Source organism: Callorhinus ursinus, unplaced genomic scaffold (genome assembly GCF_003265705.2).
Source record: "Callorhinus ursinus isolate GAN/ISIS: 27379988/994484 unplaced genomic scaffold, GSC_fseal_2.0 scaffold58, whole genome shotgun sequence".
NCBI classification, from domain to species: domain Eukaryota; kingdom Metazoa; phylum Chordata; class Mammalia; order Carnivora; family Otariidae; genus Callorhinus; species Callorhinus ursinus.
In genome coordinates this window covers 3,199,647-3,215,656 of record NW_027397120.1, presented here as the reverse complement: position 1 = coordinate 3,215,656, position 16,010 = coordinate 3,199,647, and the positions used below count along the sequence as shown (strand labels likewise).

General features: G+C 50.9%; 1 protein-coding gene across 18 annotated transcripts in view; it reads right to left on the bottom strand.

Moving 5' to 3' along the window:
• EBF3 (EBF transcription factor 3) overlaps window positions 1-16,010 on the bottom strand; it is a 124,786-nt gene that overhangs the window by 9,459 nt on the left and 99,317 nt on the right. For all 18 annotated transcript variants that reach the window (XM_073884691.1, XM_073884692.1, XM_073884702.1 and 15 more), the window contains one exon: window positions 1,327-1,415. In XM_073884691.1, the coding sequence (XP_073740792.1) occupies window positions 1,327-1,415 (89 nt within the window). The remainder of the gene's footprint in view (window positions 1-1,326; window positions 1,416-16,010) is intronic.

Here is a 16,010-nt window from a genome sequence, read left to right as displayed (position 1 = left end):
TGCTAGCCAGCCAGGGCCTCATGGGCACTTGGTCACCTGTGGCACCACCAGCAGCTGACGTAGCCTTGAGGTGCCATACAGTCGGTCCTGTGGAGGGACACTCTCCCTACCCCTGCAAGAGGACACCTGCCAGGCAGGGGTTCGCCCGGCCTCAAGCTCAGTGCTTACCCGGGCCTGCCAAGGGCATGTGGCCTCTGCGCGCGTGCGGGTGGCCAAGCCTGGCACCTAATCCCTCCCGTGCCAAGCCACCCCCAGCTGGAGGCTCGCAGCAGAGCCCTCTGGGTAGCCACGTGGCAGGCCTGGGGAAAGGCTTGTCCTGCTGGAGCGCACCCTCAGGAACAAAACACCTCTAGGAACTGCTGTGCATTTGAAAAACATCCTTCCCTGGCTCCCGTGATTCCAACAGTGGATATCTGACATCCGTCGCTAGCGTGTTCACAAATTAAAAAGGAGCCTAATGATGCTGCTTATGTTCATGCTGAGCATTAAAAAGGTAATGTCTAAAAGGTTTTATTGTGTTAATAAAACTCAGAGGTGGTCAAGACTTGGGTGCACACAGGGATGGAATGTAAAATAATCAGTCATAATGTTATGACTTCATCTTTCATTGTGTTTTCAACTCTGCCTTGAAAACCAGAGATGGCTTCTAAAGAGAGAAAGAGACAAAATTATATCAAAGGAGAGGGAAAATTATAAGCTTGACTTATCTTTAATGTCATACATCAAAATGAAATTCCTGTGATACGTGGCGTGTGCACAAACAACGCGGGCAAGCTTTTGTCTCTGTTGAATTTAAATGAAAAGTCCCCCTAGATATTAATATGTGGACTTCATTTGTTAGCCTGCTAAGTCAGGGACTTATAACAAAAGCTTTGTAAACAAAAGATTAAACTGAATCGAGCTTTAGAAAATGAAAGGAAAACAAGAGTCAAGTAATCACAGATCAGTCTGGGGCTGCTTAGATTGAAATCAGCGCGGGCTACTGGAGTGGAAAATGTTTAATTGAACTATTTCATTACGCGGAAGTTTATGTCCCCCTCGCAGAATCCAAAATATTTGTACCAGAGAAGCCTGTCTTTTCCTCCTTTAAATAGATGGAGATGAGACATGAGCCCGGCGACTGCGGCGGCCCCCTTCCCTCACCCTTCGCCCGCCTTGGACGGGCCGGGGCGCGGGCCAGGGACGGCTCCCCACACCTGCCGGCCTTGCAGTGGTCGTGGGGTCCGGGGCACCTGGGAGCCCCCCTTCCCAGCGCACCTGCTGCCCCCAAACCGGAACCGGCCCGGTGGCGGACCCGCGCAGGGCGCCACTTGCTCTTTTACTAACCTTGGGTAACCTTTCGGGATCACCCGGATGTCTTGGGATCACTTTCTGCAACCTCTGAAAGCCGTAATCTATGGTTGGTTCATTAAGGGCTGTAACAGGACACAGAAATGTAGGTCAGGTTAATTACTTTTATGTCATCCATTACTCGTTTATTGCACGCTTACAAATAAATGTGTGACTCTCCTTTTCTGACGCTCTCGGAGGCAAGCACCCCCGAACGCTAGCTCTGTCTTAAGGAATGGATTTCCCCCCTTTCTTTTGCATATAAAAGCAATGATTATTTCTAATCTATAATTAGACTGGAAGAAAGTCAACGGGTTACTCAATATATTGTCAGAATGGTAGTACAGGCTGAAGGTTGCAAGTCTTGGGGCCATACATAGCAATCACCACTGTCATGATCACTGTCTACATCACACGGTGCTTTCCACCCTGGCCAGGGATTTATGGGAAACTGGCAATTATGACATATGTCCAGCTATTGCTAGCTTCAGATTTATCCCTGTGGTCCTTTTCTGTCTAGCATATTGCCTGAGCACAAACCAGGCAGGAGGAGCACTTATTCTTGCAAAGCTTTAATAATCTGTGAATGGCTGACTACAAACTGATGTAGAGCACTATCATTCCACCAGCCTCACGAAATTGCCGGCCACAAATAGTAATTAATCTTTTTATCCCTCAAATTGTAATTTTGACTATGAACTGTGCGCGGCCATAAATCAGCGGCACACGCGCTGTGTACAGTGCATGAATCACGGCCGGGACTCCGTCCGACTGCACACTCTGTGTTTAACAAGCATTATAAGGAGCCATTGGGCTTTATTATGGCTTTGCCTGACTCCAACAAAAACTGAGCCCGGAGGCCCGGGGACGTGAGTTAAGATGAAAATACTTATTAGAGTACATTACTTCTTGATGTAGATATCGTTTTCCGTGGAGTAACGCCACGGTGCATGGCGCGACATAAATCAGGGGGTTTGCTGAGACTAATAGGACCTGCCGCCATCTATTCATTACGCAGCCCACAATTTGGGCCATCACTCATTAGTCAGCATGTAATTTGATGATTACCACCACCCAACTCGGCAGGTCTGCAAGAGTGCAGGGAACACAAAGGCGCCGGCTTCGAGGAGCGAGGTTCGAGGCTGCCTTTGAAAGTGCTCTCCGAAATAACTGGTCACCGCTTTTCCCCGAGCGCCGGTGTCAACACCCGTGGCGGGTCCCGGACGCGGCGGGGCCGGAAGACGCGCACGCACACTCAACAACACGCCCGTAAGTTGAGGGCCACAACATGATCTGACATTCCATCATACATCCCAGAGACAAAGGTCCGCACAGGAATGTGAAGTAAGACATTTTCTTGTTAATAAAGCATTGATCCGACGTATTGATTTTACACGACATGGCTTCTGCTGCGATTTTGCCCTCTGTTTTCTTTGCAAATAGTAAAGCTCTTCAAAATGCCTCGGCGTATGTGACATGGCAAAATTTCTAACTCTCTGTGATGTAAATTCTATATGTGTAAAACCACTTCATAATCAAACCATTAATCATCGGAAGCTGTCAGCGTTGACTTGGGGGACAATTTGTCATGTCTCTGCCCGGGCCAGGACAAGGGTGTCAAGGCGAAAGTGCAGCACGGGCAGCCGGGCGGATGGGCCTCACCCAGCGACTTGGCCCAAAAAGGATTAGATAAAGTATTACATTTCTTGATGAGGGAACAAAAAGGGTGGCCCACTGTGCATTTCTAACGTGTCAGGGCTTCTCCTCTCTCCCAGCTAATCACCATGACTGTTTGACTTAATGAATCGGCCTGATGAAAGGTGATCAGAAAAGATAGATGGGCGGCCACTATTGATTTCATGCAAATGGCCCTGACAGGTGATGGACGCTTTAATGCAAGCTTTCAGAAGCTTTATGACTTGTAATAACCATACACTCTCATTCTGGAAGAGACATTTTCCAGTGTTTCAGTTGAATTGATAATTCTCCTTCTAGGACTGAAAATATTTCAAAGCAGTATAAATAGGAGGCTACCTTTCACCTCCCACCTCGGCCCAGAGAGCATTCACATCTCGAGTGCACCGCCAGGATCGAGCTCTCGGAAGAGGCCCTGCCGCCGCGCCCCTGGAGGTCCGCCCCCCCCCGCACCCCGTTCCCTGCCAGGCCGGGCGCCACAAAGGGCCAGGGTGGGTGTCACGGGTGCAGCCTGAAATCCCATCCGGGGGGCTTGGCTCCCGGACGCCTGATGAATTTAACATTGGAAAAATCAGGAAAAAAATGGCCCTTGTCCTGCGCCTCCGGGAGGAGTGGAACGCTCTCGCGGTTCTGGGAGGTTTCTGATCACCGAGGGTGGGGTTGCTAGCAGCTGCCCGCCGCGGGGCCAGCCGGAGGCCTTCCGAGGGCCCAACCGCATGGAACCCATCACGCTGCGACTGGCGGGACCGGGAGCCACGCAGACATCGCGGGCAAATTCTGCAACTGGAGGAGAAAGCACAGGACCCCGCGCGCACATCTAATAAATCCTCGGCGCGCCGAGTTTACAAGGCGAGGGCCCAGCCGAGCCAGGGCAAGGCTCTAGCACGTCCAGTCACAGAGCACCGAGCCAGGCCAATCAATACCACTTTCCTGTTTTAGAACTGGGTAATTATGAGGGGGAGAGATTGCCTGACCTTTCACCTGCACTGCATTACTTTGCTGATATTAAGATAAATTGCCTGATTTTGGGTAAACATATGCTGCAATTCAAACTGTCAGCACTGGTTTGCTCAGGAATAATTTGTATTGATCTCCCAGCTTCTTCCCAATTTTGCTTACTGACCTCGTGGATAATTAGAGAAGGAGCCTTGGGTGAGCTCAAGTCGGGGATGAAGAAGAAATATGAAGAAGAATAAAGCAAATTTGTTTTATGTTAATATTTGTAGGTCCTCCTGCCGCCCTCACATCTGTCAGCATAAGGAGAGCTGTAAATTAATGTACTTGGTTCCTGAGCAATTTATTCCAAGGAATTATTTAGCAGCTTGCTTAGTCTCTGAACATGTGTCACTGGGTTAAATTAATTTAAACTCTGCCTTAAACACAACAAAAACAAATGTTATTTTCTGCTGAAGGGGAAATAAACAAGACATTCCTCAAAATGTGTTATAAGCTTCCAACTTACTGCACGGATTTCCGCCATATCTGCGTCGGAGAGAAATGCCTCCCCCCAAAGTAATTAGTGCCCATTATTTGTTCCGAATTCAAATCTCGCTAAGATGGGCTGCTGCGTATAAAAGAGATGGATGTATGTGCAAAATTATATCATTTAAGATATGTCAGATTATAAGGCTGTTGTATCAAAAGTCATAAAACAAATCTCCCTTGTGAAATATCTCTTTATTAACCGTGCCATAAGATATTAACATTCCTCATTTAGTGGAGGGCCTTTTATCTGTTTCAAATACATTATTCGTCCTTTTAGAGATAAACTGTATTAATATCCATTTGAGTAGGCTACTGTGGCCTAATGCATAGTAATTTTTGTTGGAGAGCTTTTATTTTAGAATAAGAAAATTACACAGCAATAAAACCTGAATGAATCAGAAGCTAGAATAGCCGGGAATCACATTCCATGCCAAATGGGGCAAGCAATCAGGCAGCCTGTGAAAAGCCAGATATCCGGCTATCATATGCAGGCCAGCATCCAGCGCGGGTCATACAAATAGAGCCTGAAACGGCCACATAGAGCAGTGAATCCTCCACGCCAGAATAGCCTACAGCTCGGGACGGATACATATTTAAATATATTTGAGTGTACTAGAGTTAATCTTGTTACTTTACATGCATTAAAGTCCTCACAGAAGCAGCATTCTAAATATTTAAGTCATGCCCGTGTACTGAGGGATTAATCATCGTGCAATTGATAAAATGTTAACGGTCTGTGATGTCAGTTCAGGTCGGGACTGCCAGAGCTAATGTGGTGGGGGCAGAATGTGGCATCGGGCCCTGGGCTGGAGCTGCGGCCAGCACAGCCCCAACCGGGCGGAGTCGGCGGGGTTGTCTTTCCCGGGACACACACGGTTTCAGGGTTCGTTGTGATGGCTTCACCGTCTCCGTCAGCCAGCCCTGCCCTGAGGTCTGTGTTCATCTCTAATGCCCCCCAAACATATACGATGATCTTATTAGACTCCAGTAGCAAGTCCATGAAGGTATAAGCCCCGTTCGGTTAAGCAAGGGGACGTATCCAAGACCTCTGGGCTGATTAACGCACCAGCACAATTTCAGCCTCGAGAGCGTGTATGTTTGGGGCCAGTGGTGTTTTTCTGCAAAGAGTAACTCCAGGCAAGAAACGGCCTTAAGTCCAGCCCATTCACCTGACATTCATTAAGCAGCTACTACGTACCGAGGGCTCGGCTATGGGAAACCTGCTCCCAAGGACTCTTGTGGCGGGGGGGGGGGGGGGGGCCCCCGGGCAGGGGGCGCCCCCCTGGGGGAGTGGTGGGGCTGGTGGGGTGGGGGGGGCCGGCCAGGGGGGGGGGGGGCCTCCTGCCCCCCCCCCCCCGCCTGGCGGCACCCTGCCTGCTCCCCAGGACTGGGCTGCAGCAGGAAGGAGGGGTAGGGATGACGGGAGCTCCCCCAGGATGGCCACCTCCTGCCCAGCCCTGCCGAGGAGACCCGGAGGCCAGCCCAGCCCGCACACAGCGCCCACCCTCCAAGTACCCCCTGACCAACTGCTCTTACAGCCACACTCCTGATTTTAAAATAGCGGCATTAAACGCACAGGAGGGGACGCTCACAGGTAGGAAACACGCCGCCTTTCCCGTCGCCTCTCTATTGTTTAAACAGAAGCCCAGCTAGCTAAGAAAGGTACAAGAAGTTTTAGGTTTAGCACAAATGTTCCTCCTGCCTGAAACCTGCCTATGACAATAAAAACAGGAAGACATTCATTTGCTTCATTCCAGCTGCTGGTTGGAGCTATTAAATGAGTTCCAGTTTCATTTCAATAATGATCATCTTCCTGTAACTTTCCAATCATGCATTTGTCATAATGCAGTCATTTTCTAGCTACAAACAGATCCTCATAATGAGGCAGTTTTTCACATTAGCAACATAACTACATAATAAGAACATCTGCAGTTCCTTTTCCGAGGGACAAGAGTGTGTGCTTCAATTAAGGCAATGGGGGTTGTTAAGTAAGATATAGTATATTTTACTAACAGGATACCCAGACCCTGCCCCGACAGACTGCAAGCCTTCAGTGTGCCTGAATGAACACAGGTTGTAATGTGTAAAAATTAAATAAAGTAAAATTAAATTGCTCAATACAAAGACATCCCTCTAGAGGGTGTTAGTGATTTCAGTGACAAAGTGCTATTTGCTGACAAGTAGTTTACACATTAACCAGCTGAATCCAAGGGGGAAAAATGCCAATAGCAATTATATCACCTTGAGGTTATTAAATGTCCCACTGATAAGTAACTAGGTGAACTTGACCAGGTGATAAACACTGCTGTGAGCAAATGATCGCACAGTGAAGAATGTTTCTCTGTCCTGCTGTTTCTCCAGATAGCTTTTCTTTCAAAAATGACTGTATAAAAAGTTGCATTAAAAATGTGTGGCCGCTGAGGACAAAACTGGTACTTAGCCCCCCTCCAGTACCTCGTGCATGCCCCCCCCCCGCCGCCCCACGCCTGCCATCACTCCACCTCCAAAACATCGTGCAAGGTCTGCAAAGGCCTGTTTTCTCTCCCTTTTTTAGGCTTTAAAATGACGCTAAGTTCTCCACTTCATCATCAACTGTCTCCTCCAAGCGCATTTCATCTATAAGAAATTCAGATGCTAGGGAAATTAAAATTTCAAAGATCTGCTGCAAAAAAAAAAAAAAATCAATGGGGCGAGATCAATGCTCATAGAAATTTCATGAACTTTGAACTGATCCGGGATGATGATGAGAGGTGCCTGGAGTTTCAGGCGGCTGACGGCTCCGCGTGTGGATGAAAAGCGGCCCATGCAGCAGAGAGGAGGGCCACAGTTTAGATGGGTTTTTGCTTTCATATTTTGTCCGACAAAAAAATTAATTTTTAGTCTGTTTCAGTAACAAGCAAAAATAGAAAAAAAAAAATCTGCCTTCCCGACACAACATGTAATACTCCCACTTCTTAAGAGCACCTAATGCTTTGCACATTAACACAGCCACGAAATGAAATCGGTTCCCTTTGCAGCCGATTGCAGGTGCAAATTAATATTGTAAAATGAAGATCAATACATGGACAGGGCCAAATCAATACTGGCTAAATTATTGCTGCATTTTCCTCCTCATTCAAGATGAGTTGTGTTTTCCTCTCAAAGTCAATACTTTGCAGCTTTTCTCATTAATTTCTCAATAAATTTGGCAATGAATTTCAATCACAGAACTTGGCAGGGTGAGCCAGGCATTGTGGCGTGCCTGGGAAACACAAAGGCCACGGAGGTTGTGCATCACTCACCGGGGGCGTGGGCCCCAGGAGCCCCCCTGGGCCCCTGCCCGACCCCCGGGGTGGGAGCGAACAGGAAGACTTCGGGTCACCCTTCGTGGACACCGACTGGCCAACCCCAGGTTGCCCTCCCCAAAGAGACTTGGCTTTCCCAGCGTCCCGGCCACGGGGCCCGACACCAGCAGGGGCAGCTCAGACGGGCCCAGGTCAGCCTCCGGCTCATGCGGCCCCTAGTCCAGCAGCCCCGCTGACCTGCTAGCTGAAGGGTATTTTCTGTAACCGGGACTTCTAAGGATGGGAAAAGTGCCACACTTGACTTCTAATTGGAAGTCAGGTGTCTCCCTCATTCGTATGGGGAATATTGTTCTGGTATTCACACAGACAGCCCAACCCGGCCTGTGCACAGGGACCCGCTCCCATTCACCACCGCCTGGCAGTGGATGGCGGCATTGTGAGTGACACCAAACGCAGAAAAGGGGACAGCTCATCTTCCTTGTTACCAAAATAATACCCTTGCTGACAACTACTGGATTGCATTCAAACAATTCTGTTTACATACCTCAAAGAATACATGGGCTTGCAGCTTTTATAGTCCTGTGGAAACTACACCTACCAAGCCCAGTCCGGCAGCTAAGGAAAGCGGAGTCACGTGGCCTGTCACTGGATCTCACTTTTCGGATGGCTTTCTGTCCCCGGGGGATGGGGAGCCCAGAGACGGACTCCCCATGGTGGCGGCTCCAGGGTGCGGAAGGGGCACTGGCCATCCCATAAGCCTCGCCTCCCCTCACCAAGGCTGTTCTAACACACGTGAGCTCCCTGTACGTGTACAGAACCCATGAGCAAGAGGAACGGAGAGGCCAGCCAGTAAGAATCACCCTCAGTGTACGAAAGGTCTCGCACAATCTGTCATCCTTTCCTTGAGAAAGAAAAATCAAGTGTCCTAGTGTTGCTAACCCTCTTAGAGAGGTTTTTTGTTGTGTTTTGTTTTTTCCAAGAAAGGGTCTTAAAACCCAAACAGGCAACATAACGCTCTGTGGAGAGCCATCCCGGCAATGGATTTGCACACTTTAAACCAGCATAAAATCTCCGTATAGACATAAGCTGCAGAATGAGCTGCGGAGGTAATACCCCCTTCCCAGGGCTGTAAGTGTGCCTGCTACAGAAAGACCCCCACCCCTGTGCTTCCAGAGCCAGCCAGCCAGCCCCCTAGGGACACACATGCCCAGCCCATGCACTCACTTGCTCAGGAGTCCAGCCCCCTCCCTGAAGGCGGGGCCATCGGCCGTGTCACCACACCCACCCCACTCCACGCAAGGTGCACAGAGGTGCTCAGAAACATAACAGCTGTGGGACTTCCTGAAGACTCTAGACCAGTGCAGAAGGCATCACATTTTTGATTTTGAGAAGCCAAAGCAAAGGTAACATTCTCATCTGTCCACACAAAAACGTGTGCACAAGTGTGTCCCAGCCACATCATCGGTGACGCCCGCGCGTCCCCGAGCTGACGGACAGATGAATGAGAGGAAGTCTCTCCGGACAGTGGGAGAGTGTCCAGCCCCGCAAAGGAACGGGGACCTGATGCGCACGACCCAGCACGTGACCTCCGAAACACGGTGCTGAGGGGAAGACGCCAGTCACAAAGGACCACATGAGTAAGAGTCCGCTTCCATGAAATGGCAGGAGTGGGTAACACACAGAGACAGGAGGTGGAAGGGGTTCCTGGGAGCAGGGGCGTGGGGGGGTGGGGAGCGAGTGCTAATGCAGTGCCCGCACGGTTCCTTCTGGTGTGATGAAAGTGTTCCTGACCTAAGAACAGTTGCACACCCTTGTGAATATACTAAAACCCACTCACGGTACAGTTTGGGGGCATTTTATGCTACATGAACTATATCTGAATAAAAAACTAGATTTTAAAAGAAGGGAATGTCTCTAATCTGGATTAGAATATATACACCAGCTATCCCTCTACTGAGGGAATACCTTTCACGGTCTGAACACTGTCTTGCAATAGAGGTGCTTTGGGGCCCTTGTGTAAAGCGGGAGGCCCACACCCGAGCGAACACGGCAGACCACAGCTGTGGGGCAGAGGGCCGGCCTCCCACTCAGGGAGCATAACGTGGCTTCCCAACATGACCGCCTTTCCCATCTCCGCGCAGGCATCTCTAACTCCTGGTGTTCAGGGACAGGAATGTTCTAAGGCACAGCCTTTGAAGACCTCGCCGAAATTAATGTAAATCCTGGAATTCCCCCAACCACAGTCCTTGAACACAAGATTGTTGAGGCTGCCAAGTCCCCAACAGTACTGGGATCAGAAGGCCTCTGTGGCCTCATGGGACCTCCCTGCCACCCTGGCCCCCGGCCGCTCCCCCAGACTTGCTCCGTCTGAGTTCACACTTGGTCCACACTCTTCCCTCTGCCTGGAAACACCCTACTCCTACTGCCTATGTCCAGGGGGCAGCCTCCCCAGCACCCCCCACACCACCTCTGTTGGAGGTCTCCCTCCTAGAAGACCCGCAGTGCCTCTGCTGTCCCTTTTCTCATAGAACTTAGCACCTTTTATGAGTATCCATTTTTTTTTCTACATCCGGTTTCTCTCCCATAAGACTCGGAGTCACTGGAATCATAAACGTGGCTCGTGCGTCATTTGCCGAGTACAGCCCAGAACCAGGCATCAGGCTGCCAGGAAGAAGATGTGGCTCCTTCCTCTGGTGAGGATCCCACTGCCTGGTGCTGCCATGCCCCAAGCACCTGTAAGACCCAGATGCTTTCCCTTCTCTTCTCCATCCCCTGTGGTGCCCAGCAGAGTACCTGCTGCAGGCAGGCATCAGGAAAACCCCGAATGTTTCCAGATGCCATGGGTAAATCCCAAATCATGTTGCCAGGAAGCTTCAACATCACATCCTTCGACACCATGTTCACCTTGAATGTCATTCCTGTCGGGGGCATTTTCCAAGGGCAGAGGGCAGGAGTGACATGAGCGGCTGCAGATTTCTGGGCACTGAGGAGTAGGGGTGCGTGGGGATGGGTGGGTACGGGGCTCCAGCACAACAGGTGTTCAGTACCATGGTGCCCTGACAAAGCTCACGTGACCCGGGGCGCTGTCATAGAGACTGTGACAACAGACCGTCAGCATGAGCTCCCCACAGGCAAGGAGCCACGTGACGTGGCAGCCCCCACACCTCACGCACGTGTCCCTTGCTTTCGTGGTATTTAAACAAGTCAACCTCTGAATTCACCTCCATTTTAACTGATGACAAGCACATGAGGCACATTTACAGGCTTTAGCTTGGGAATACCCAGTGGTCCAATGCCAAGTTCGTGGTGAAGTGTTCACCTGCGCCACCCCTGTGGCAAAGGTCCTGCTCCCACAGAAATGCTGGAGAGGCTCCCTTGGCCTCGAGACTTGTCCACCAGCCCAGCACCAAGGCACCTGGAAGCTCACATAGGACGCGTTTTTGGACTGGGGACGTGCTCATTAGGAAAAGCACGAGCTGGTCTCCAACACCAGCGATGGAGGGATTTTCGTGGTAAAGCTTCTGGCTGCCCACCAGCGCCAGGCGCCCAGATTCACGAGGATGGGGAGGACCATAGTGCTGCAGGCCACCAGCCCCTCCCCCCCACCGTCCACCGTCCACGGGGCGGCGACGGAGGGCAGGGACAAGGGGCATCAGCCGAGGGCCTCCTCCTGGGAGAATAAGGGGTGACAAGTTGGAGAAGGAATATGGCAGAATCCCCAACATCCGACCGCCTCGGTGCCCTGACCCGGGTCCTCGAGGGTCCTCGATGCTCAGAGTGGGACAGGGCCCAGGCCCTGGGGCCCACGTGGCCAGGCAACAGGACCTCTGTGTGTGGGAGATGTCAGGAAGGCCCGCCTCCTGAGGGCAGGGAAGGGCGGCATCTGCCCAGAAGAGTCAGACCCACTGCCCGGCTGCCCCTTAAAGGAACTTCCTCCAAAGATGATTAACACCAACGCTTACCACGTCTGCAGTGGCCAAATGTCTCAATAGGACTTTCTGTATTTAAAATTTAACACTGTCTGTAATGAGTCTTCTTGAGCATATGTGCCATAACACATGCACTCAGGTCCCTTGTGGAACCAAGTTATTCCATATGCTCATTAAGAGCATTTGAAAACTTCTATTTTTTTGGGGGGGAGGGGCATAGCAAACAGCCTGCATCACTAACAGCTTCCCATTTTGTTGTTTTTATTGAAAAACCATTCTACGAAAGGAATTACTCGTTTTGCATATTCTACCATGAATACAAAAGGCCCAAGTGATGTGAATGATAATTTTTTGAAAAGTACTTTTTCTCAGGCCGAGCATCTGGGACCCAAGTCTCAACACAGAACAAATGTGTGCAGGCGGGTCTGCAGATCTTCCCCCAAAATGAAGCCAAGGCGGGCCCCGAGCTGCGGCGGCCTCACTGTCCTCACACCCAGCACACGGGAGCGAAACGCGCCCCCTGTCAGCTTCCAACCTGGGCCCTTCGCATCGTGCCCGGGGTCCAGCTAAATGGGCCTGGCAGGAGGAGGTCTGGGGCCTTGGCGACCGTGGTAAGCCAGAAAGAGGAAAGAAAACTGTGACATGTAGTTCCCGTTTCTCTTCTTCTGGGGTCACCGGGTGATCTAGTCCTTTTCTTCAGCATGAAAAGAACCGCATACCTCCACATCAGGCTCTCCTCTGGCGCTGCCCTTGGTCTTCATTGTTGAACTTGCGGGTTTTTGCCGGCGTGGTTTGTGTGATTTTATTTTTACATTTATTACCTCTGCTCTATTCTGCACCTGGGTGGACTACGGTCACTTTGTTGCACTTCTAAGGGGTGATCTCCCCGGTCCTCGCCCCCCGTGCCGTGCCCTTTCCGAGTTGTTCTCAGAAGTGTGGCCGGCATCCTTGCCGACCAGAGACTTGAATGAAACCGCCGCTCGTGATCGCGTTCTGTCCTGTGACTCTCCTACCGCGGGCCCCCTGGGCGAGTGGGGGGGGGGCGGGACCAGGGACCCCGCCGGGGCAGGGGGCTGAGCAGGCGGAGGGGTCCAGGCCCGCCTCCTCTGCCCATCCACATCTCGACAATCACTGAATGAAACCCAGATGACCCTTTTGTCCTTTGGGGAAGATAAATGGCTGTCTCCTCTCGGCTACATTTTGTCAGGTTTGGTGCTGGAGAGTCAATACCTTCACCTTGACACGGAAACTTCGTGATTTATCAGTCGGTTTCTCCTCCTGGGTTAGCGCGGCCCCGGGAAGTGCAGCCAATCGGGGCACCGGGAGCCGACTTTGGTCACAGCCACTTGGAAAACCACCACAGCCCCTCTGATGACAGACAAATGTGTCTTGTTAGCAACTGCCCAAAAGCGCTTGACTTGTACTAATAACAAAAAGGCCATGCTGGTCACCGTGGGTCCAAAGACGGAGCACCCTGTCACCAGCCTGGTTGGGAAATTAGCAAATAATGTTCTTTTCCTTGATAAATGGGTGACAGCTCCCTCTCACCAATCATTTTTAACATTTTGATGCATGCCTATGATCCCACTGGAGGAGCAGAAAAGTTTACTGGCCCTCAATTTTCAGATGATGAATGGAAGTCTCTAAATGTGCGATTTCTGTATGAGGTATAGTTCATTTTAAGCAATTCTAGTAAATGGGTGTCACTGATTAGGACAAATAGTCTACTTGTGCAATAGCACAAGTGGTGTGTCTCATTCTCCAGGCCCCCTTCGAGACAGGAGAGAGGGGACAGCAGTGACCCCGGGAGCCCTCCCAGCGCTGCTCCCGAGGAGGGTGCGCCGGCTGAATGTGCACGCTCCCCGCGCCCGCGTCGCGTGCCGGCAGACCAGCCGCTGGTTACCTGGTGTCATGCTGTACCACCCAGGGGACACCAGGGGGGGCGCCCTCCCTTCCCCTGCGGCCCTCAGGAGCCCTGCCAATGACCCCAAAGACAGCCCGGTGTGCACACCGCCCAGGCAATGGGCAGAGATCTGCCCTCTCCCGCCAGTAAGTGAACAAATGAGCAACGCCAAGGTGGGCCGGGTGGGACCGCGGGGGCGGAGCTGTGTGCCACGCAGACAGCTGTCCCAGCTCTCCACGCCGGACAGGTCTGGACGCGCCCTGAGCTGAACCCACGGCCCCACCTAGCGCTCCTCACAGAAAGGTCTCTCCACCAGGGACGGTGGCCTCCCACCGACACCCTCCAACCACCGAGGAGGAACCGTGACACCCACCCATGGCGCTCACGGAGAGGAACAGACAGGGACCAGCCAAGACCCGCTGGGCCTCACTGGCCAGGGCACGCTCCTCGACAGGCCGGAAGCCTCCCCAAACTCCAGGGCCCGTAATTACAATATTTGTCTCTCCACCAGGCCCACAGATGTAGTTAAAAATCTGTAACTGAAATAATCAGGTGGCTCACACTGAAGAGAAGGCATGAGCATTTAGTGTAGGCACAGTAAAAATAGTATGATTTGTGGGGGGCAATTAGGAATCATTTGTGCTGTGGACACAAGGAATCTGTCTGAAGGGCGCTGGCCTGGGGGACAGCTAGTTGGTGCTGGCTGTGGTCAAAGGGTACTGTTGACTCTGCAGCGTGTCACCGTGCTGTTGACAGAATCACATCTGAATGCACACAAAAGATCTTTAAAACACTTCAGAAACATGAGTGCCTTTCAAGGGGGTGACGTGAGGCGGGGGTGAACGGGGGAAGCTTGCCAGAGGTGACCGGAGGCCCTGGGCGAGGAAAGGGTCCCCCCCACCACCACCCGCCCAGCACCAGGACAGCACCTGAGGACGGGGCCGTCCCTGCCTCGACATGTCCCCCATTTAAGGCACAATCTAACTTCAAAAAGAAACACACACACAAACACACACACACACACACACACACATAAATACTGTATCGGGAAGATCACAAACCGTTAGCAGCTACTGGCTGAGTAATGATTTCACAAGCAGGAAACTGAATGCACGTCTTTGTGCAGAAAAATCATCATTTCTATGTCCCCGTCAGGGATATGCATTACAGACCCGAGCTGGGCCCAAGCACAGCAGTCAAGCTCGGGCTGCTCCCGCTCTGGACATGTTGACCATCAACCACCAATATCTTGGTTAGGAACTAAGTTTGGCCGTTGGCAGACAACATGTTGACTCCTAGTAATTTGTGATAATTTCTGTAAATGAGCAAGAGAGATCTCTAACATGCGGGTGGGCCAGACAAGCAGTCAGGTGCAGGAGGTCAGCAGGGAGCCCCCCGCCACGGGCTGCACCCCGGTATTCTGGGGAATGATGCCTGAAGGTGAGCCACCGCCAACCAGCCTCAGCTCTTTTGTAGAACAGGAGACCCTCTGCCACGTGGACATTTGGAGAAAACTGATACTCATATTTGTGCAGGAACACCTCACGCTTGGAAACGTGTTTGTTAACTAGTTCTCGTTCTAACATAACTCCAATTAGAAGCATACAGATTCCAATTTGTCTGAATCAGGTAACACGGCAATGCCTATATTCTAATTAAAAAATTTCTTTTATTGCTCTTAACAATTTGATGTGTTTCTCCTGGTGAAGTTATACATGTGAAACTGCTCAGTTCGCCCTTTACCAGGAGTTTCTCAGGTAGGACGATTTGCCAGGACTATTTTAATTATTACTAAACAAGCAAATGATACACTATTAGACAAATATTAAAACAAGCATTGCACTCAGTTATTAATTTGCACTATTCACTTTTAAATGCAGCAAATATCTCATTAATTTAATTTTAGGTGCCCACCCGTTTATATTGCATTTTACAGCCTAAAAGGCAATTTACTATTAACTGGCAATTACATACAGAGTGATTGTTAATTCTGCTCCTAAGTGCTAGCCGCTTGAAAATTGTTCTCTCTCTCTAATTTTTGACCTTCTTACAACAGGGGTGAGGCACACTGGGAATACAAAGGACCGGTATGGAAGAGCCGGACATGTCATTTGTGACTCATTCTTTTAATTCACCGTGCTAATCAACTGAACCGCCGCTGCCTCCCAAGGTAATTGTGCCTTTATAGTAGTTGGTGAAAGCAGCGGGCGGAAGGGTCTGGAGGGATTGTCTTGGCCGGCCTCCCCTTCCCAGGGCTTCCCAGGGCGGGGGCAGCGGAGAGCGCCCGCACCCTCTCTGGGTTGACTAATCGGGTCTGGTTCTGAAAAATCTGGTGTTTCTCAGATGGCTGTAAACAGATCATTTAGGCCTTTTGCCTCTGGCGGG